At 39.3% G+C, this 22,312-nt stretch overlaps 1 protein-coding gene across 1 annotated transcript in view; it reads left to right on the top strand.

Moving 5' to 3' along the window:
* CNTNAP5 (contactin associated protein family member 5) overlaps nucleotides 1-22,312 on the top strand; it is a 956,089-nt gene that overhangs the window by 867,597 nt on the left and 66,180 nt on the right. The window contains exon 20 of the mRNA XM_060177957.1: nucleotides 18,350-18,480. Within this exon, the coding sequence (XP_060033940.1) occupies nucleotides 18,350-18,480 (131 nt within the window). The remainder of the gene's footprint in view (nucleotides 1-18,349; nucleotides 18,481-22,312) is intronic.

Genomic DNA, 22,312 nt, shown 5'->3' with positions numbered 1-22,312 from the left:
CCTTATTTGATTTTTAAACAAGACAGCACTTGTTTTACATCCTACAGGTTTTTTCTTCTTTACTGTAATTCCCCCCAAAACTGTGATGTATCCTTTTCTAAGTAACTTCGTGTCAGGATAATAAACACTAACACATATTATGTACTGTAAGAGTTCTAATTTCTGTGCTTTGTAGTTCTCTTTTGCCTTCATTGTTGGCAGATGTCTCAGATTATGACTCAGTGTACAGGGACTACAGGGAACTCTTTTTTTTCTAATTTGTTTTCCTTTATTTTTCTCTTGGCACCAGGGCTCCACTGAGCCTTCATTCCTGTGCAACTGTTTCGGGCAGATTTTTTTTTCTCAGCTTATTGATTTTTTTTGTTCTTCTCCTTTCATTTATTATTATTATTATTGTTGTTGTTGTTGTTGTTATTTTCAGTCTTACCAGATTTCGGAGCATTCATAGGATCCACCACTCCTGGAAGCCATTTGTTTTTTCTTTTCTCTGATAGAACAGAGAGAAATTAAGAGAGGCAGGGTAGAAAGGGAAAGAGAAAGAGAGACACCTGCACTACTTGCTTCACTGCGATCCCCCCCAGCAGCTGGAGAGCATCTACTGGAACATGAGTCCATGCACAAGGTAACTTGTGTGCTCAGCCTGGTGAGCCACTGTCCAGCCCTATTTACTTTTTCAGATAGAGGATGATAGAGAAAGAAAGAAAAAAAAAGATGTCTGTGGTGGGGTGTAGAAAGAAGGTGCTTCACTGCTCCAGAAGTTTCCCCTGTACACAGTGCTCCTATGTGGCTGCTGAGATCTCTAGCCTGAGTCCTAGTCTGTGATAAAGTATGAACTCTACCACGTGAACCGTGTCTTGGCCCCTGGCCTGGGAGCACTCTTGGATTCTGTCTTCAGTCATGTCTGGTCTGGTAAAGTGCGCCTCACTGTGAGTGGGTCTTTCATCATATTCAGCTCCAAGTTGGATTTCAGACTTCTCCCAGCAGTGACCTACAGACTGGGTAAGCAGTCTTTGGTGACAAGTAGGGGTATTGAAGTATAACATCAGTGTTAGGTATCTGGATGTTACCAGAGTCATGACCTTGGGGGAACTATTTTATCTCTCAAAGATTACCCACGTGGTCATAAAGTTTGAAAATTATGACTAGTTTTTCATTAAAAACTGTAGTGAGCGAGAAGGGGATACCTGATACTTGAAACATAGCAGAGACTTAAATATCAGCAATTTCTCAGTCGCTTTTCATCTGTGTTTAGAAAGTATATGAAAAATAGCTCTTTTCTAAGTTTAATGTCAATGTTCGCCTAAGTGATGTTTATCAAGTTTACCTGCTCAAGAAAAAAATGTTATAAGATGATAAACATATACAAAGCTTTGCATTGCTGGAAACTGGTACTAAGGGCTTACCTGTGGAGTAGATACTAGTTGTACCTTTCAAAATCACGGGTAATTAAACTATAGCAGAGTGAGTTTAAATACACTGCCAGCAACGAAGCTTTAAAAATCTGTGTTTTTGACCAGTAAGAAACCAAACTAATTTAAGGGTTTCTCAGTGTAAGACCTAGACTCTAGTGTTTTTTAAATGAAATCTTTCTCAACACACACACACACACACACACACACACACACACACACACACACACACACAGAGTCATAAATGATGTTCCCTTTAAAAGCAAATTTCAAGACAATTGACTTGGTTGTTTCATCTCACCAGCTGTACTTGCTCTGAAGAGTGAATTCTCTGAGCACAAATCCCCAGGGAGGAACAGCTAATTAAGGCACCGGCTTCCCAGCCAGCTGTTTCACACAGAGAGGTAGTTCATGTTTAAATTTCCAGGCTGTAAAGGGGAGGTGTTACAGAATGTCTCTGCAAGCTGCCAGGAGATATTTCTTGTTGAACTGCAATGGAAGCAGGGAGGGGCACAGGCTCCCCTAGATCAGATCAAGAAAGCTCTCAAGCCAGCTTGTATAGTGGTAACAAAGTGCTGTTTACATATTTTATAGCTATCTCTGCAGCATCTTTATCTTTTAAATTACTTTTAAAGATAGCTCTTTTTTTTTTTTTTTTAGCATTTTTACCAATTTATGAAAGGCAAATACAAACAGCGAAAGAGACAGGGAGAAAGGGTCCAGAGCCCTGTTCAGCTCTGTCTTATGGCGGTGCTGGGGATTGAACTTGGGACCTCGAAGGCTCTAGTACCAGCTTAAAAGTCTTTTTACATAAGCATCATGCTCTCTCCTCAGCCCTCGAGATATCTTTAAAATGACTCATAATCAGTAACAACTCCAAAGTGTTACTGTGAGGAAGATATAATCCAACATACTTCAAGTACTAAAAACCCTGTGTAGCATGAAGAGCATAATTAATGGTGATTTTCACCTATTATTCCTCAAAATAAAACCAGACTATGCAAACTGTGGTAGGATGCTTTTTATTAGATAGTATGCTATGAAAATGTTCCATATTGTTGAGTACCATGGTTTAAATGTAGTTTTTTTAGCACAGAGAGGTAGATACAGAGTAAAAGAGACCACAACACTGAAAGTTCCTTAAATTATATTTCCTGTGGTCCTAGTGGTGGCACTGTGGATAGAGTATTGTACGCTCTAGCATGAGTTCAATCCCTGGCATCACATATACCAGAGTGATGTCTGCTTCTTCCTCTCTCTGCCTATCTTCTTCAAAAATAAATAAAATCTAAAAAAAAAATGTATTTCCTTCAAGTGAATCTTAAATGTCTTCTGGAATTTCAGAAAATGTTTTGATGAGGCTGATAAGGTAGCTTGCCTGGAAGGATGCTCCCTCTGCTGTATCTGACCCAGGTTTGAGGCCCTGGCATGCCAGATGGGAGCATTATGGCACTGAGAGGACTTGTGGCTCCTTGGTGTTTCTCCATCTGTAGGTGCTTTTATCTGAAAAAGTCTACCTGGAACTGTAAAACCACAGTGATTATTAAAAAATTGTTTTGGTTAATTGCTGCTGGATCCCTGAAGTCTTAAGTTACTTCCCCAGTTAAATGTGTAAATGTGAAACTGCTAGTTCTGCACAAATGCATGTTTTATAAATACATATATTAACACTGTATTTATTATGTTCCTTTCATTGGATACAGATAGAAAAAATCAAGAAGGAAAAGGAAGACAGGGGGCTGTAAAGAGATCCCTACAGCACTACTTCTTTGCTTATGAAGCTTCACCCATGTAGGTAGAAACTGGGGCTTGAACCCAAATCTTTGCATATGGTAACATGTGCGCAACCAGGCTTAGCCCCTGTAATTTACTTATTTGTTCTGAGGAGCCAAGACTTGTTGTATGCATGACTTTAATGCTTCAGGGCCAACATTTTCATTTAGATAGAGACAGAAAGAATATGGGAGAGATATCACAGCGACAGTGCCCCTCCCCTTTGCTGCAGTTATCCCAGCTGGCTTCATGCATAGCAAAGTACCTACCCTACCTTGTTTGCCATCCCACATTCATATATATTTTTAAATTTTTATTATAAAAAGGAAACACTGACAAAACCATAGGCTAAGAGGGCTACAACTCCACACAATTCCCACCACCATGAATCCATATTCTGTCCCCTCCCCTAATAGCTTTCTTATTCTTTATCCCGATGGGAGCATGGACTCAGGGTCATTATGAGGTGCAAAAGGTGGAAGGTCTGGCTTCTGTAATTGCTTCCCTGCTCAACATGGGTGTTGACAGGTGAATCCATACTCCCAGCCTATCTATCTCTCTCTTTCCCTAGGGGGGCAGGGCTCTGGGGAAGCAGGGCTCCAGAACACATTGGTGGGGTTATCTGCCCAGGGAGGTCCAGTTGGCATCATGGTAGCACCTGGAATCTGGTGGCTGAAAAAAAAGTTAACATATAAATCCAAACACATTGCTGACTAATCATGAACCTAAAGGCAGGAATATTGCAGATGAAGATTTGGGGTCTCCGTTTTGAGAATAGCTTGTAGCTCTATTTTAGTTATGTTCCAAAGGGCCCATGACTATAATAGTTCATATTTTGAACTATTATAACAGAGAGAAATGGAGAGAGGAGGGGAAGACAGAGAGAGAAGAGAAAGATAGACACTTGCAGACCTGCTTTACCACCTGGGAAGCGACTCCCATGCAGGTGGAGAGCTGAGGGCTCGAACCAGTATCTTTAAGCTGGTCCTTGTGCTTTGCACCACCTGTGCTTAACCCACTGCACTAACACCCAGCTCTCTCGTCAGTTTTATCTCTATTGCTGAACTAATCTACCATCTATCTGTTTATCTATCGTCTCACCAAATTGTTGAGGTTGTCGGCAAATTGGTGAAAATACACCCTGTTAACTCAAACCAAGCCCGTGGAATGCAGATGAGCTTGCCTTGGCCTGGGCATCCTCCAAGGTGGCCATATCCAGACACCTTCCACAAAGTGTACCATGGCTTGAATAATGTTAAATTTGTGAAATCAAACCTTGGTGTGTTATTTAGCCATATCCTGATACCAGACATAATGAAAATATGTGGCCTGGGAGCATTTCATATTTTTTGAATGTTACGTGCTGTGCACACTACAGATGTTCTATTACTTCAAAATTGTCTACAAAATTTTCACAGAACATATTTATTTTCATATTTATACATATTTATTTCACAGAACATTCTTATTTTCTCTGGGAAGCAGAGAAGTTAAGTGAATTATCCAAATTTACAGAGTCCACATGTGTTAGTATGTTTCTAATTCTGCTTCTAAAACCCCTTCTGTTTCATTGGTTTAATCCCCCCTACTTAACACTGTATTCTATTTACATCACCCCTGTTAACTAAACACCACCCTGCCTCTAGGGCACTGGTTTAATCCCGCTGGTTCATACTCTCTTTTTGCTCCTCCCCCTCCTTGTCACACCCTGATTTCCACCAGTTTCTTTCTTCTCCACCCTCTCTATGTCACATCCTGTTTCCACCCTACTTGGCGAGTATATATAAGTACAGGATTGTGAATAGAGATAGCTTAGCTTAGATTGTGCTGCTTTCCACATGAATAAAGAGATCCTGCTGCCCAGCTCAGCCATGAGTCCCAGGTCATCTGTCTCCTGTCTGTGAAGCTAGCCCAGCACACATGGACATACATGTGTTCATTTAGGGGACTGTCTAGAGAGGGAAACATTAGAGCAACTACTGATGTCCTGTTTTGATCTGTATCCCTTTCATCTGTATTTCTTTGAGAAAAGACTCCTGACACATTTCCTGGAAGTGGCTCTCACTGCCCTTTCCTGCTGGTACTGAGGCATGAGTAAGGTCTTCTTTTCCATGGATTATGTGCTGTCATCTTCTGGGATGAATGCTGATTGAAATGTCCTGTGACCATGACAGTTTTCATACATGTTTCTGAATGTTCTGTCAATGAATTATCCTTACATCCAGGGGGAATATACTTTGGACTATTTTGAAATTGTTTAACTATCTTTCATGTGTCAATGTATAAAGATGCTTTTACTGGGAGAGGCCATAATCCCTACTGAAGAGTTATTAATTATACACACACCTCCTGTTTGTATTCCAGCTTTCCCCAGAGAGCTTGAAGCACTTTGCAAATATGGATTGCAAACAATAAATAATGCTTTTGATGTCTAAGAGACCTAACTCTAAGGATTTCAGTTTATGCTTCTTTCAGCATCTTTAACAATAATAGAGCCCTTGCAACCCAAGGGCAAGAGTAATGGCTTCTCATTTCTCCTGAAGGGAATATGGTGGACTATAACATGGACACTTCTCTAAAGTGGGACCTGAATATGTGAGTGAATAATATTTTTTACTAGATTAAAAATACAAATAGGTAAGGAAGCACACTAGTCTTCTAGCTAGTGCTCTAGAAATGTTAACCTAGGGGGTTGAGTGGTGGCACACTTGGTTGAGCGCATGTGTTACAGTGCACATGGACCCAGGTTCAAGCCCCCAGTCCCCACCTGTAGGGGGAAAGATTTGTGAGTGGTGAAAGCAGTGCTACAGGTTTCTCTCTTTCTCTCTTTTATCTCTCCCTATGCCCTTGATTTCTGGCTTTATCTATACAATAAATAAAGATAAAACTTAGAAAAAAGACAGCTTAACCTAAGTGATGTAGATCTGAAACTTATTTGATATTATAACTGAGTGTAACAAATAAAGAAATACATTTTAAAGTAATAATTTAAAGATAACACGAAAACAAATGATATATGTCAAGTCACTCATTCTGTTAGTAAAATTAAAAAATACTCATCATTGCTAAATATCTTAGTTAAACTAAAAATATAAAATGAGATAGGTGATGTAAGTGATGTGTTTATTAAAATTTTTGTTTAATTTATTTATTATTGCATAGAGGCAGAGAGAAATTGAGAAAGGAGGGGGAGGTAGAGGGAGAGAGACAGAGAGATGCCTACAACACTGCTTCACCACTCGTGAAGCTTTCCCCATGCAGGTGGGGACCAAGAGCTTGAACCTGGATCCTTGTGCCCTGTAATGGGTGCGCTGAAACAGGTGCACCACCGCTTGGCCCCTGATATAAGTGATTTTTGTAGGAAAGCATTGTTTTACACTGATTTTAGACAATCACAAAGTTTCATACTTTAATATAAAGATGAAGGCAGAGAAAGTGAGCAAAGCATGGGCTAGAATTTAACAATCCTGAGTTAAGAGTGGACTTTGAAGTACCCTAGTAATTACGTCTCATCTTTGACTAAAATAAATGCATGTCTTTTCCAACTGATGGGAGTGATCTAACTGAAGAACATGCAGAGAACAAGAAGCTCTTTATTTCACAGCTTACAATTTTAGTCCTCCACCCAGGAAAAGTAGCCGGAGAATTAAGTGAGCAATTTCTCCCCTCTGGTTTAGTAAAGGATTCAACTACAATTGAATTAGTATATAGCAAATGTGATATTTTAGATCCAGTTCGGTGTACAAAACAGTAAATAAAGAAGAACCACAGGTTATTTTCTATGTGAACCTGTTTCTCCCAGGAAACTACCTATTCCAAAATTTCCTTTACAGTTGGCAAGAATTTGAACTCAAGATGAGAATTAGACCTTTCAAAATTATTCTAAGCTGCTACCTGCCTAGCAAATTGTACACATTCAATTGATACCAGGTGGTAGTGAGCTCAACTCTCCAGGTGACTGTTTCAGCCTTCTGTGGCACCCTTGCCTCTTTCCGATTCTCTGGTGTGTAAATGGAACTCCTAAACAGAGACTGTGTTAACAGAACCTTCTCAGATTCATGTATCAATAGTAAAAATGAAGACACAGAGAATTAACTCCAAGCTTAACTAGGATGATGATGATGATGATCATAATGACAGTGGTAACCATGTGTCCTGTATCCAGTTTCTTTTTGGATTGTTTGCTAGTGTAGTTTCAGAGAGATTAAATAATAATCATAGTAATAATTATAATACTGTATGAATGTTAGAGTCTGAATTTTGTGTAGCAAGCACTCTTAAAGTATGTACTACAGCTTTAGTACTCACAATTCATGAAGCAAGTGCTATGATTATACCCCTTTTGCAAAGAAATGAAGATAAAGTATCAGCACTCTATTTGATTTCCCAGGGCCTCCTGGCTAATGTGCAAAGCTTTGGAATCAGGTATAAGCAAATGAACTAATCATGACTGTGACCCAGCCTGCCTCTCAGGAAACCTGTTGACAGTCATTCAGGCTCAAAAATAAAGGGGGTAAGCGATGAGGCATATCAAGAAAGAACACTTTAAAAAATAAAGAAGGCATAAGGATCCCAGTTCAAGCCCCCGGCTCCCCACCTGCAGGGTGTGAAGCGGGTCTGCAGGTGTTTATCTTTCTCTCCCCTGTCTTTCCCTCCTCTCTTCCATTTCTCTCTTTCCTATCCAACAAGGATAACATCAATAACAACAGCAATAATAACTACAATAATAAAATAACAAGGGCAACAAAAGGGAATAAATAAAAATTAAAAACATTTAAAACATAAAGAAGAAATAACACTTTGCCCGCCAACTCCAATAATACTTTATTGAGAAAATATTTATCTACAGATTTTTTGCTGTCAAAAAAGGGTACATTTCAACATTCTGTCAAGATAAGTATCAATATATTTCAGTCTCAACCTACCTTAGGGATTTGGGTCCCCATTTTCTCTTAGTGTTTCCTTGCTTGCTGGTCTCTACACTTATAAGGAGCCAATATTTGAGTTACAGACTGGGGAAACAAATCTGAAAGCTTTCTTGTTTTTATTTTGATTGAGTATTTATTTTGCCAGCAGAGCTTTTTTTTCTGTGGCTTTGATCCTGTAAGATTCTGATGCTCACAGGGAACTCTATTTCTCTCTCTCTCTCTCTCTCTCTCTCTCTCTCAACATGTGGGGTGGGGGAGGGAGATAAGGCCAATAGGAGTGACAACACAGCACTTATTTACTGCTGTGTAGTCCTTCTATTCCATGTTTGGTGCTCCTTCTTGGTGCCCAGGATCTTGAGCCTGATTCCCAAGCATTGGGAAATGTGTGCACTACTGAGCGAGCTCACTCCTGGCCCCCATTTGTAGCTTGTTTTCAGACGATTTGTTATTATGTAGGACTGGCTGTGATCTAAGTGTTGCAGTCTATAATCTCCCTACTAAGGACACTTAGATTTCCATTTCCAACTTCTGGTTTTATTCAGAATCTCTGCTGCACAGTTCCGGCTGTTTGTTTTTTATCTTTAATTAATATATCACACAAAACTGAGTGCTTCAAAGCTATTCTCCCATTTAAAAACTTTTCTTTCACTTCCCATGTTGCTTATCTTAGTCCATATTATAAATTAACTCCTTTATTAATTAATTAGGAAGTGATTTACTTATTATAACTACTGTGTCCTGAGTGGCTCTTTGCTCTCCAGCCAGTGTAAACACTTAAGAGACACTCATTCTCAGAGCAATAATCATGACTCCATATGATGCCAGTAAATGTAGCTTAAAAAAAAACACAACTAAAATAAAGTCTGTAAATAGGAGTTTCTTCTAACTGACATGGGTGTCACTAGCTTTGATGCATTAATTACTGAAGACCCAGATATGAGACTAGCAACTTCTGGGTTCCTGGAGTTTGCAGCACATCAGAAGAATCACTTATTGATAAAAGAACAACTCAAGAGAAGTTGGGCAGTAGCATAGCGGGTTAAGCACATGTGGCATGAAGCTATGGGATAGGAGTAAGGATCCCAGTTCGAGCCCCCAGCATCATAGGCGGTGAAGCAGGTCTGCAGGTGTCTTTCTCTCTCACCCTCTGTCATCCCCTCCTCTTTCCATTCTCTCTGTCTTATCTAACAACAACATCGACAACAACAATAATAACTACAGCAACAATAAAAAAAACAAGGGCAACAAAAGGGTAAATAAAAAAGAACTCAAACAGAAGCAGTTTCAAGCTACAAAACATTGAATGTGAGGAAACTCAGGGGACGGTAAGAACTCATTAAGACTGGGGACTGGTGTTGTTAAAAAAAAAAAAAAAAGCTTCCCTAAGGGAAAAACTGTTGTGCTGATCTAGCAAGAGTGAGAAAGGCTTATTGGCTTCGGAAGGATTGGGTCTACTTGGGAGAAATTCAAGTGTGCAGAAGCACTCCTAAAAGGGAAGCCTGTGTGAAGCCTGTGTGTGGGGAAGAATTGAAAGATAATCTAGAGGTAAGGCTCGAGCATGCCCAGTAGTAGGTACATGCTACAGTGCACAAAGTCTCAGGTTCAAGAGCAGGGTTCCTCACCTGCAGTGAAGCAGTGCTAGTGGTGTCTATCGTTCTCTCTCCCTTGTTCTCTTGCTACTCCCTATCAATCCCTTTCTGTTTCTATCCAAAACTAACTAAATAAGATAAAATATTAAAAGAGAGATAATGTGACTGCTACAGACAAGGAATATGTGATGTGAGAAGGGTTGTAGAATCAGTGAAGATCAGACCTCCCCAGATATAGAATCAAAGTGGCAAATCAATTCTGTTGACTCTTATTTAAATTACCTTTTCTTCTCTCTCATTCAGGCTTGCTCATTCCCTCCTGCTCCCTTGCCTCCTTCTCTTCCTCCTTCTCCTCTTCTTACTCCCTCTCCTCGTCCTTCTTCTTCCATTACACTTTATTGGGGGGTGTTTATATTACAGTTGATGACACATCAATACAACCTCTCATCTCCCCATTATAGGTGGCTGCAAGACACTCTCTCTCAACCAAGGTAGATCCTTCCTCACTGTCACCCAGCAGGAGCTCAGCATCACTCCATCCCATCCCACCACTCTCCCTCCACCCCCAGAGTCTTTTGTTTTGGTGCAATACAACACACCTAGTCCAAATGCCACCTTGGGTTTTACCTTATGGTTCTTCGCTGTGACAGTTGTAATATCAATAGAAATACTATGGAGCGGGGGTCGGGCGGTAGCGCAGTGGGTTAGGCGCACATGGAGCAAAGCGCAAGGACCTGCATAAAGACCCCAGTTCGAGCCCCACTCCCCACCTGCAGGGGAGTCTCTTCACAGGCGGTGAAGCAGGTCTGCAGGTGTCTATCTTTCTTTCCCCCTCTCTGTCTTACCTTCCTCTCTCAATTTCTCTCTGTCCTATCCAACAATTAACTACATCAACAATAAGAACCGCAACAAGGATACAACAACAAGGGCAACAAAAGGAAAAAAAATGGCCTCCAGGAGCAGAGGATTCATAATGCAGGCACTAAACCCCAGCAATAACTCTGGAGGCAAAAAAAAAAATAAATACTACGGTGCTATTAAAAAAATGACACAGTCCTCTCCTTTGACAAATCTTGGACAGAACTAGAGGGTATCCTGTTGAATGAGATGAGCCAGAAAGAGAAGGGACAACCTCACTCTTCCAAGCTTTCCTGACTCATGAATGGGCTCATCTCCTCAAATATCATTTTCACTGTATCTGTCTAGTTTCTGGATCCTCCCTTTCTTATCTGGAGTCCCTTATCTCTCCCTGTCCCCTTACCACTATTAACATTTGCAAAGTCTTAGGCACATAGTATGGTATTGACCACCTCAGTAGAGACTGGAATTTCCCTTTTATATTATAAGCATGCATATTTAAAGCTTTGTGAGAAGTAAACTGAACAATTGACAAAGATATATCATATGTGAAGTCCCCTTGTGTATGAGTAAGTGTCTGACCATGTTTATATGTTTCAGGAGGAAACAGCTTCTCTGTGCTGTTGCCTCACTGCTATAGTATTCTGTGCTAAGGAAGGAGAAGTTAAAGAAAAATGGAGATAATATCATGGACTTCTTTTCAGCTTTTTCTCTGCATTCTATCTTCGATCAACCTGCAGAGTCCACCACTCCTAACTTCTTACTTATCCCAGGTCAAAGATGGGATTTAGAGGAGGCATTAGAAACATTCATTTCAAAGTCTCATGTTATAACTGAGACTTTGAGTAGATTTTCTGTTTCTGTATGTTTCTTTTTGGTTATTATTTTTCAAATAAAATAATAGCTATTGAAACAATCATTGCTGTGGTCTGGGTGGTTGCAAAGGAATGAATAGTAGGGTTCTCAAGCTTGAGGCCTGGAGTTTATTACCCAGTGGAGCCTGTACCAGAGTGAAGCGCTCTCTCTCTCTCTCTCTCTCTCTCTCTCTCATTATGTCTATCTCACTAACTAATAAATATTACAATAAAATGACATAAAGCAATGCTAGGGCACAGACTGACTCAGTGAAGTTTCTGGTTGATATGAGAGATAGGGGCAAAAAACTCAGAGAAGCTTTTTGGCAAGGATCCACAAATGGATTAAGAATCTGAGTGGCTTGTTGGTTTAGGGTATGATTCTCACCTGGGGTTGTCAGGGAGGAAGAGACTGAGATATCCTCAAAGACCACTATAGTCCCTCACAAGAACCTGATACCCTGGGGGCCAGGTATTGGTGCACCTGGTTAATGCACATGTCACAGCGCACATGTTACAGTGCACATGTTACAGTGCTTGAATCTGGGTTCAAGCTCCCATTCCCCACCTGCAGAGGAAAAGCTTTGCAAGTGGAGAAACAGTGCTGCAGATGTCTCTCTGACTCTCTCCCTCTCTAACACTCTATTTCTTCTCTATTTCTGGCTGTCTCTATGCAATAAATAAAGATAATAATAAAAATAATAAAATAAAAAGGGGCCAGGTAGTGATGCACCTGGTTAAGTGCACAGACCTGGGTTCGAGTCCCTGACTCCCCACCTTCAGTGGGACTCTTCATGAGTGGTGAAGAAGGTCTACAGGTATATATCATTCTTTCCCACTCTCTATCTTCTCTTCCTCTCTCAATTTCTTTCTGTCCTATCAAATGAAAAGGAAAATAAATACATAAATTAGGCCCCCAGAAACAGTGGATTTGTAGTGTCATCACTGAGCACCAGTGACTGGAGACAAATAAATAAGTAATATATGGTAGTATTTATAAATAAATAATATATGATAAAAAATAACCTGATGGCTTAACCTAGAATAGGGACATAATAAACCCCACTTCCACCCTCTTTTTTGAGTGCATCTTTCAGATACAAATCAACTTTCTGGGGCTGGGTGGTGGCACACCTGGTTGAGCACACATGTTATAATGCTCGAGGACTCAGGTTCCAGAATCTAGTCCTCACCTGCAGGAGGAAAGCTTTACAAGTGGTGAAGCAGCGCTGAAGGTCTGTCTCTATCTCTCTTTATCTATCTCTCTTTCTTCCATGTCAATTTTTGGCTTATAAAATATTAACATAAATGCCACAAAACTGCTGCATTCTGAACACTTTAAAGACAAGTTACTATTAGTATGAGTTCTAATGACTATTGTTTCCAAACTCGTTAAGCATATACAAATAAGAGCAAATAAATTTTAAAATTAAGTGAGTTCTAATTGGATCTAATCCAGAAAAATACATCTTTAGATGTTCAATGAGATCTCTGAACATAAAGCAGTTGCCAACCGCTCCCATGGAGTTTTCTGGGATATATATATATAATTTTTTCTTACATATTCTAAAAGAATTCAGAGGACAAGCTTGAACCAGATGGTCCTATCTTTAAATAAAACATTAAATGAAGGTATTTCTAATGTTATAATTCAATGCACCTTTCTTTTGTTGAGGAAATAAAAAGACTGCTGTTCTATCATACAGGCTATAGGGAAGCAATGACTTTAGATGGAGAACCATGGGAAAGGGGTAACAGGTCTGCATTTATTTCCAGTAATGGGGCTCTTTTTCTATGCAAATGACTTTTTAGTTGAAGTTAAGACAGGCTGTACAATATATTGTGCAGACATAAACAGAAGCACTGAAATAGAAGAAGATAATTGCTGCTTATTAAGAAGCTTAGAATAGGACTGAATGAACAAACACAGAACCCATTGGTGAATAGGGTGGTACCTGTTTATTACTTCTCCTGAGAATTCTCAAGGTTCTTTTGAATAAGGAATGAACTGAGCTCCCGAAAACCATCACAGCTGAGTGGGTCTGGGAATGCTCAGAGCCTTACAGTTACTGACTCATGAGATTTTCATTAAGAGCTGAGAGTATTTTCTTTAGGAGAGCTGATTCTTAGCAGTGCTAATCTGTCCTTACCTTGCTCAAGATAGAAACTATGGTGTACAACTTAATGCTTGACTTTGCCAAAAAAAAAAAAAAAAAAAAAAGACTATCTTCAACCTAGTCTGCATTTTTTAAACAGCAAGTAATAATATATTTTCCCAAAAAGCATAAAAATATAATGCATTTTAGTTTGTAGAAATCTCATTAAATTTTGCATGAAAAGTGCATGCAGTGATTTGAGGACAGGCTCTGGACAACTGATTCTGAATTCAGAATGGGATACAAATTGTATTTTAGTATTTTCTCTGGCAAATTTAACTAAGTGTTATTATCATGCAGACACAGGTCTTTATTCAGAGGATTTTATTAAATGCTTTATCTTCATACATGGTGTGCTGAGGAAGAGATTCAAGGCACAGCTACAATCCCTCAGGGAAATGATAGTCACAGTCAGGTTAAAGGGAAGTTCTGTGAAAAATGACTGATAATTAAAACATCCAATCAAGAACCTGGAAGGCATTCAGCAATATCATACTAGCCTAGTATCTGAGACCCCGGAGGTCCCTGATTCGGTCTCTGAATCATTATATGTTAAGTATGAGCAATGTTCTGGTCTGTTTTTCATGAAATTAAATTCAGTGTTTTTTAAATAAGTCTTTTCTTAACTTTATCCACTTTAGATGATTTCCTTTTTAAAATCTATTTTTATTTATTTATTGTTGCATATATATATATATATATATATATATATATAGAGAGAGAGAGAGAGAGAGAGAGAGAGAGAGAGAGAACTGAGAGAGGAGGAGGAGATAGAGAGGGGAAGAGACAGAGAGAAACCTGCAGCCTTGCTTCACCAATCCTCAAGCTTTCCCCTTGCAGGTAGGGACCAGGACCTTCAATCCAGGTCCTCGTGCACTGTAATGTGTGCACTTAACCTGGTGCAACATGCCTGATACTTATACTTTATTTATTTTATAAGGCAGAGAGAAAGGGAATGGAGAAGAAAGAAGAGATAGAGAGACACCTGCAACACTGCTTCATCCTTGTGAAGCTATCCTACTACAGATGGGGAGCAGGGGCTTGAACCTTGGTTCTTATATATGGTAACACATATGTTTAACCAAGTATACTACCACCCATCCCCCAAATAAATTAGTCTTTAAATGGTAACATTAAATAGTAAGATAAAGAAGGGCAGGAATCTGGCAGATAATTAATCTGATAGAAGGCACAGTTTAACAAGCACTAGGACTTGGCTTCACGCCTCTAGCCATGAGCAGTAGAAAAATCCGAAGGCATTTCTCTTGTTCTGCCTCTCTTTCCATCTCTCTCTCTCTCTCACCTTCTATCTAAAACACTGTCAAAAAAATCATCTGACCAGCATATTAGAGCACAGAACTTTCATGTCTGAGACCCCAGAAAATATGATTTTTCTCTGCTGCCACCTTTTGTGAGAGCCCAGTAGTGCTCTGGTGTGTTTATCTGCCTACTTTCTCTCTTACTTTAGATAAGTAACTACATCTTTCAATATCTGACATGTTAGACAAACTAAAATCCCCCAAGTGTGGAATTAGCATAAAATAATAATGTAGTGGCATTATATGGACAATATGTGGTGACGTACCTAGCTGAGTGCACATATTAAGATGCACAAAAACTCAGCTTCAAGCCCTCACTCCCCACATGTAGGGATCATAGGGTGAAAGCAGTCATATTTAGTGAAAGTAAAATAAATTTATGTTGGAACTGAGTGGAGCCTAAACAAAACTATGGGTGTGTTTATAGGAATATGTAGAGAAAAGGAATATAAATTCACAGATATATATAGAGAGACAACATATCAATAGAGGAAAAGAATTGGGATAATTAAGCTACTAGTCAAAGAATCCCAAGTATTGTCAGTAACTACTAGATACTTTGGAGAGACAAAGACTTTTCCCTGGAGTTCATAGATGATGCTACTTAAATTTCTTGCCTCTGGAAATACAAATGTCAAAGCCCTAGGAAATCAGTGAGATTAAGTGGAATTGTAACACTGGATATAATTATTAAGACACCGAGTGTTGATAGATGAGGCCTTAATGGAATCCTGAGCCTTCAGTATTACTCTCAGAGGGTTAAAGAATAGGAAAGATATCAGGGCAGGGGATGGGATACAGAGTTCTGGTGGTGGGAATTTTGTGCAAGTGTACCTCTCTTATCCTATGGTCTTTTTGGTCCATTTCATAAATAAATTTTTAAAAAGTAAAAAAAAAAAAGAGAGAGAAAGGGAGGTTAAGGAATTCTGTTAGCCAGTATGAGGTTTAGGGAGAGTTATGGTTTGTGACAGAGGGTAATGGCAGTACAGCCTAGAACTAGTCTCCCACTCCTCCTTTAACTCAACTGGCTACATATTTTCCTGTTTCTATACTAGTCCTTACTGAAGTTTCCACTTAAAATAAATTTGAAGCCAATTTGCAAACCAATTGGCTAGGTATATAAAGCAAGCCCATGTGCATAAAAAAGGAGATAAAAACCCTTAGCAGTAACAAGGGGCAAGTCATGGAGAGTATTTGGTGGATCAAAGTGCTTGGAGTCCTAAGCAGGAACTCAAGCCAAAAAGTCATAACATAGTCCATAAAACTGCAAAGGAGTTTGAGAGAAAATGACTTCATCCTTTGCACTTTGAAGTAAATCCCTTGTAATTTCATTTAAATGCTTTTTTAAAATAAACTTTGATAGGGAGCTGGGTGGTAGTGCAGCGGGTTAAGTGCACATGGCTAAGTGCACATTCTTTTCTTTTCTTTTCTTTTCTTTTCTTTCTTTTCTTTTCTCTTATTTTCTTTTATCTTTGCCTTCAGGGTTATGGATGGGGTTCAGTGGCTGCACTATGAATCCACTGCTCCTGGAGGCTGTTATTCCCATTTTGTTGCCCATGTTGTTATTGTTATTGCTATTGTTGTTGTTGGATAGGACCAAGAGAAGTCAAGAGAGGAGGGGAAGACAGAGAGGGAGAGAGAAAGACAGACACCTGCACAGCTATTTTACTGATTGTGAAGCAACACCCCCTGCAGGTTGGGAGCCCAGGGCTCGAACCAGGATCCTTGAACCTGTCTTTGTGCTTCGTGCCATGTGCACATAACCCCGTGAAACTTATTTTCAAATGCCTTGCATTTAGGTTTCTTCTCCTCTGAGTTATGTGACAATGAGTTAGTGAGAGATGTCAGAATGTCCCGTTGGGATACTTTGGGAGGCATTGATTGCATCAAATCTCTTATGAAGGTAGATCAATACATGAGTAATTCTAGAAACACTGATTGAGGCCTTTTACACACAAACAGGGTGTTAAGGGAAGCTTCAGAACACTTCAACAGCTGAGGTCTCTGTTGAATTTATTGACACCTAAGGTGAATGGTTGTGACACAGGTATCAGTAAGGATGTATAAGAGCAGAACTGTTTTTTAGAAAGGAAAAATACTTGTAGAATATGTGGATATATATAAACCAAAATGACTCAGTGGTAAAAGAGTCTAAGTGATCTTAAGTATGAAAAGAAAGGGAAAAAGATACTGTAGATTTCATCATGCCTGCAAGACAGCTGCCACATGTTGATTAGCTTTATTAAATTAAGTTAAATATCTTATTAAATTGAGTTATTAAATCTTTATTAAATTGAGTTAAATATCTCCCAGATTACAGATCTGAGGCAGGTCCCCATCATATTGAAGGAAGAAGCTTCATGCTGTGGTATTTTCCTTTCTATATATTTATAAAATGTCAGCCTGGAGCAGTGGATCCACAGAAATGACAAAACTAGATACATCAAATACCCAAATTCTTAGAATTGGAAGGATTCTAGCAGATCATGGAACTCACCAGTCCACTAAGGCATGATATGTATATTGCAAGACCTGTCAGGAACTCCTTGTCTTCTATCCATGTGTCTGTAATACCACCCCTTACCAAGTCCTCCTAGCACTGAATAAACTAGCACTAGAAATCAGTGAGTACTTTTTAAGTGGCAAAACAATCAACAGACTTTATTGTAAACCTGAAAGCTTTAGAACCAAATGAAGAAAAGGAACCAAGGAGAACAAGGCTCCTAATAACGACCCTCTTCTGTTATCTGATGCTGGTGGACAATGGACCTTCATCTTCAACTATTTTTCTTAGTCTGATTTACACATCATGTTATAATCTTACTAGCACATAGCCTGAAATTCCACAGCAGAAAAATAAAATAAATTAAAAAATGAGGTACAAATTGAAGAGCACAGAAAGAACTTAATTGTATAATTTTAACAGTATTATGTATTATTGGATAGAGACAGGGAGAAATTTAAAGGAGCAGAGGAGAGATAAAGAGGGAGAGAGAGACAAAAATACAACATGAGCACTGCTTTACCACTTGTGAAGCTTTCCCCCTGCAGGTGGGGACCAGGGACTTGAACCTGGGCCCTTCTGCAACATGTAATGTGTGTGCTTAACCACATTTGCCCCAACTTGGCCCCCAAATTTAATCGCATTTTCTCAAAATACAATCACAAAAGTTGTTCTTTTGTTTTCTGAGTTGGTCTTTGATAATAAATAAATATTTATATATGCATACATATGCATAGGCATGAACTTACATTTTGTAGCTATGCTCAAGGGTATTCTCTATGGATTTACATACTTTAATAACAGCATCTATATTACCACTTAAATGTTTAAATGATTAAAGGATTGAGAAAAAGGTCCTTATGAAACAGGATTGATCAACTTAAAGAAAATCCATCATACTTTTGTACTTTGTGGGCCCTAATTTTAAATCTAACTTATAATATTTTTTTTTCCTTCAAGGAAGCTTACAAGTTCGCTATCAAATAAACAGGGAAGAAGTTCATGTATTCACCATCGATGTAGAGAACTTTGCCAACAGACAGATGCACAACTTGAAGATGAGTCGAGAAGGAAGAGAGTTTACAATTCAGGTAACTAATATCTCTTCTTTTCATTCAGATAAATGTGTCTTGGCTGATTAAGAAAGCTTTTTCTGAGCTCCACCCCCAAGCCAATCATGCAGTGAATTTCTAGGTTTGTATAAGTGATACTTGACCCTAGCCTTTGAAATTCTAGATTCTCAGAACTCTCAACATGTCTTCCATATTTCTCACTAGGATCAGACTCACTGGGATTTGTCAGAAACACCAAGCTGCGTGTTTGATATCAAGTTTAATTAATCAAGAGCTTTATTATTATTTTTTATTTTATTTATTCCCTTCTGTTGCCCTTGTTATTTTATTGTTGTAGTTATTATTGTTGTTGTCGTTGTTGGATAGGACAGAGAGAAATGGAGAGAGGAGGGGAAGACAGAGAGGAGGAGAGAAAGATAGACACCTGCAGACCTGCTTCACCACCTGTGAAGCGACTCCCCTGCTTTTTTTTTTTTCTCAAGGGAAGCATCAGATGATTCTGATGTTTGCTCACATTTGAACAATCTCACATAGAGTATGATAGTGAGGATATACAGGTAAAGATGAAATAAATTGTTGGTGAGGATAGACATGTGCAGGGGAGGAAAACACTGATCATACTTGAGCATCAATACTTAGTGCCTAAAAGAGGTTAAGAAGAAACTGAGTCTTGAAATGTCTACAGTTGTTCAGTTGGAAAAGAGAAAAGAAAGTATTCAGAGAGTCCAAAAGAATACCAGCAAAGCTATTTTTTTTAAAGTAAAAAAGTGGCAAGCACTCCAGGAATTTACACTGATTGATACAAACTGTGGAGAGTGCCAGCCAATACCATAAGACTGACAAAATTCACATTATGGTCTAGGATTAGGACCATGGCCTCCAAAGAGCCCTTAAACATGCCCAGAAATCACGTTTTAGCATCCCAATATCCTAGATGACAATATAAGAGTAACCTCTGTGTCTTTACACCAGTGATAGCTGTATCTTAATTTTCGTCAGGTGATTTTATTTTCTCCTGTCTTGTTAAGGGATTGAAGACCCCACCAATGTGTCCTGGAGCTCAGCTTCCCCAGAGACACACCTTACTAGGGAAAGAGAGAGGCAGACTGGGAGTATGGACCGACCAGTCAACGCCCATGTTCAGCGGGGAAGCAATTACAGAAGCCAGACCTTCTACCTTCTGCAACCCTCAATGACCCTGGGTCCATGCTCCCAGAGGGATAAAGAATGGGAAAGCTACCATGGGAGGGGGTGGGTTATGGGGATTGGGTGGTGGGAATTGTGTGGAGTTGTACCCCTCCTACCTTATGTTTTTGTTCACTAATCCTTTCTTAAATAAAAAATTAAAAAAAAATTAATTGTTCAGAATAGTGTATGCACAAACTTTTCCTGTTGATAAATATGAAAAATGAATGATTCTACCTGACCCTCCACTTAAGACTGTAGTTCATATCCTATTTAGAAAAAGTCAATCCCTATTCTATCCTTAATAACTTTGAACATTTTTCCGAGGGAAACATGGAGGGAAACACTGAACTAATTTCTTACCAATACTTATGGTAGCTCCGGGTCCCCCACCTCTCTTTCCAGTGGTGGCAGGGGATCAGAGCGGCCCCTGGGGGTCACAGGGGGGCTCTGGTGTTGAGGGTGACATACTCAGGGAGAGGAAAGTCAGGCCAGACACACCCAGCTCTGGAAGAAGTCTCTGAGGGTTGACTCCTTTGTTGAGGGATACAAGCAAGCAGATATACCCATAGTCCAGAGAGAAGGTTGAGGTAATCATTAACCCAAACACAATACATAATTACATCTTGACCTACAACATATTTGATCACAACTGGAATGTTACCTTATAACATAAATGTAGGCTTGGTCATGAGCTCACAATGCATTCTTCTCTGAGGGTAAATTACAGGCACTTCGGGGCAGGGGGTAAGGGAGCATTTCAGTAAAATTAAGGTATTTGTATTGGGTTTCAAATCAGCCATACATAATAATTCTTGGCCTTTGTTTTAAGGGAATGGAGTAGCATGTACTCCATCAATCCATGGAATCACATCCAGCATAAGTTCATGAGGTCAGGAGGGACCTACATAACTTCTCCCCCAGGAAAGGGGGTGAATTCTGGGTCAACCAGCTCAGACTCTAATGTAAACAATGGTCTGGACTTCCTGGACAGTGAGCCCATTCACCACACATACTTAATGCCTAATGGAGATTAAGAGTAAACTTATTTTGGGGGGAGGAATTAATGGCTTAAAGTCTGTACAGTTGTTTGTATATGTGTAAAATTTATGTTTTTTTTCTTTTTTCTTTTTTTTTTTTTTGCCTTCAGGGTTATCACTGGGGCTCCATACCTACACTGTGAATCCACTGCTCTTGGAGGCTATTTTTTCTCTTTTTGTTTATCGTCATTGCTGCTGTTATTATTATTGTTCGTATTGCTGTCATTATTGTTGGATAGGACAGAGAGAAATGTAGAGAGGAGGGGAGATAGAGGAGGGAGAGAAAGATATTAACCTAAAGACCTGCTTCACTACTTGTGACGTGACCTCCCTGTAGGTGGGGAGCCGGGGGCTCGAACAGGGCTCCTTATGCAGGGTCCTTGCGCTTCGCACCATGTGTGCTTAACCCGCTCTGCTACCATAGGCCCAAATTTCTATGTTTTCTACAAAACATTCTCACCACCAGCCTAGGCCCTCCTCTACCATCATGAACCAGCCACCCCCCACCCCCACTTTTATATCTCTTACTTTGGTGCAATACACTAAGCCCAGTACATGTTCTACTTCTTGTTTCCCTTCCCTGTTCTTATTTCTCAACTCCTGTCTATGAATGATATCATTCCATATTCATCTTTCTCTTTCTGGCTTATACCACTTAACATAATCCCTTCAAGCTCTATCCAAGATGAGGCAAAGAAGGTAAATTCATCATGTTTAATAGCTGAGTAGTATTATATTGTGTATTCATACCACAATGTTCTCAGTCACTCATCTTTTGTTGGACACCAAGGTTTGTTACAGATTTTGCCTATTACATAAAACATATTGTGCTGCTATGAACATAGGTATACAAAGATATTTTTGGGTGGGTATGTTTGGTTCCTTAGGATATATCCTCAGGAGAAGAATTGCAAGGTCATAGGGTTGATCCATTTCTGAGAGTTATCCAAGCTTCACTGTATAGTGCTTGGAGCAATTTACATTCCCACCAGCAGTAGGAAAGTTCCTTTGTCCCCACAACCTCTCTAGCATTTGTTATTATCTTTTCTGATGTATGACAGTCTAACATGAGTGAAGTAACATCTCACTGTTGTCTTTATTTGTATTTTTTGACGATCAATGTCTCAGAACATTTTTTCATAAGTCTGTTGGCCATTTGCATTTCTTCTTTGCTGAATATTCTGCTCACATCCCCTCTCCATTTTTGCATGAAACCATTTATTTTTTTCATTGCTGAGTTTGGTAAAGTCTTTATATATTTCGGTTATTAGCTTTTTCTCTGGTGTATGGCTTGTAAAGATCTTCTTGCATTCTGTATTGAGTCTCTTTGTTTGGGTGGTGGTTTCTTTTGCTGTGCAAATCTTTTTAACTTGATACAGTCCTGTTAGTTTACTTTTGTTTTAGTCTTCCTTGCAATTGGATTTATATTATTTATGAGGCCTATAACATTTCAATGAAAAAAAAATACTTCCAATACTTTCCTCTAAGTATTTGATAGTTTCTGATCTAATATCTAAGTCCTTGACCCATTTAGATTTTACTTTTGTGTATCGTGAAATGTAGTTGTTCAGTTTCATGTTTCATTCTTATGCATGTTTCAACCCAATTTTCTCAACACCATTTGT

The sequence above is a fragment of the Erinaceus europaeus genome, chromosome 18 (assembly GCF_950295315.1).
Source record: "Erinaceus europaeus chromosome 18, mEriEur2.1, whole genome shotgun sequence".
Taxonomy (NCBI): domain Eukaryota; kingdom Metazoa; phylum Chordata; class Mammalia; order Eulipotyphla; family Erinaceidae; genus Erinaceus; species Erinaceus europaeus.
Note: the sequence above shows the minus strand (reverse complement) of the source record. Positions and strands in the feature narration are given on the sequence as shown.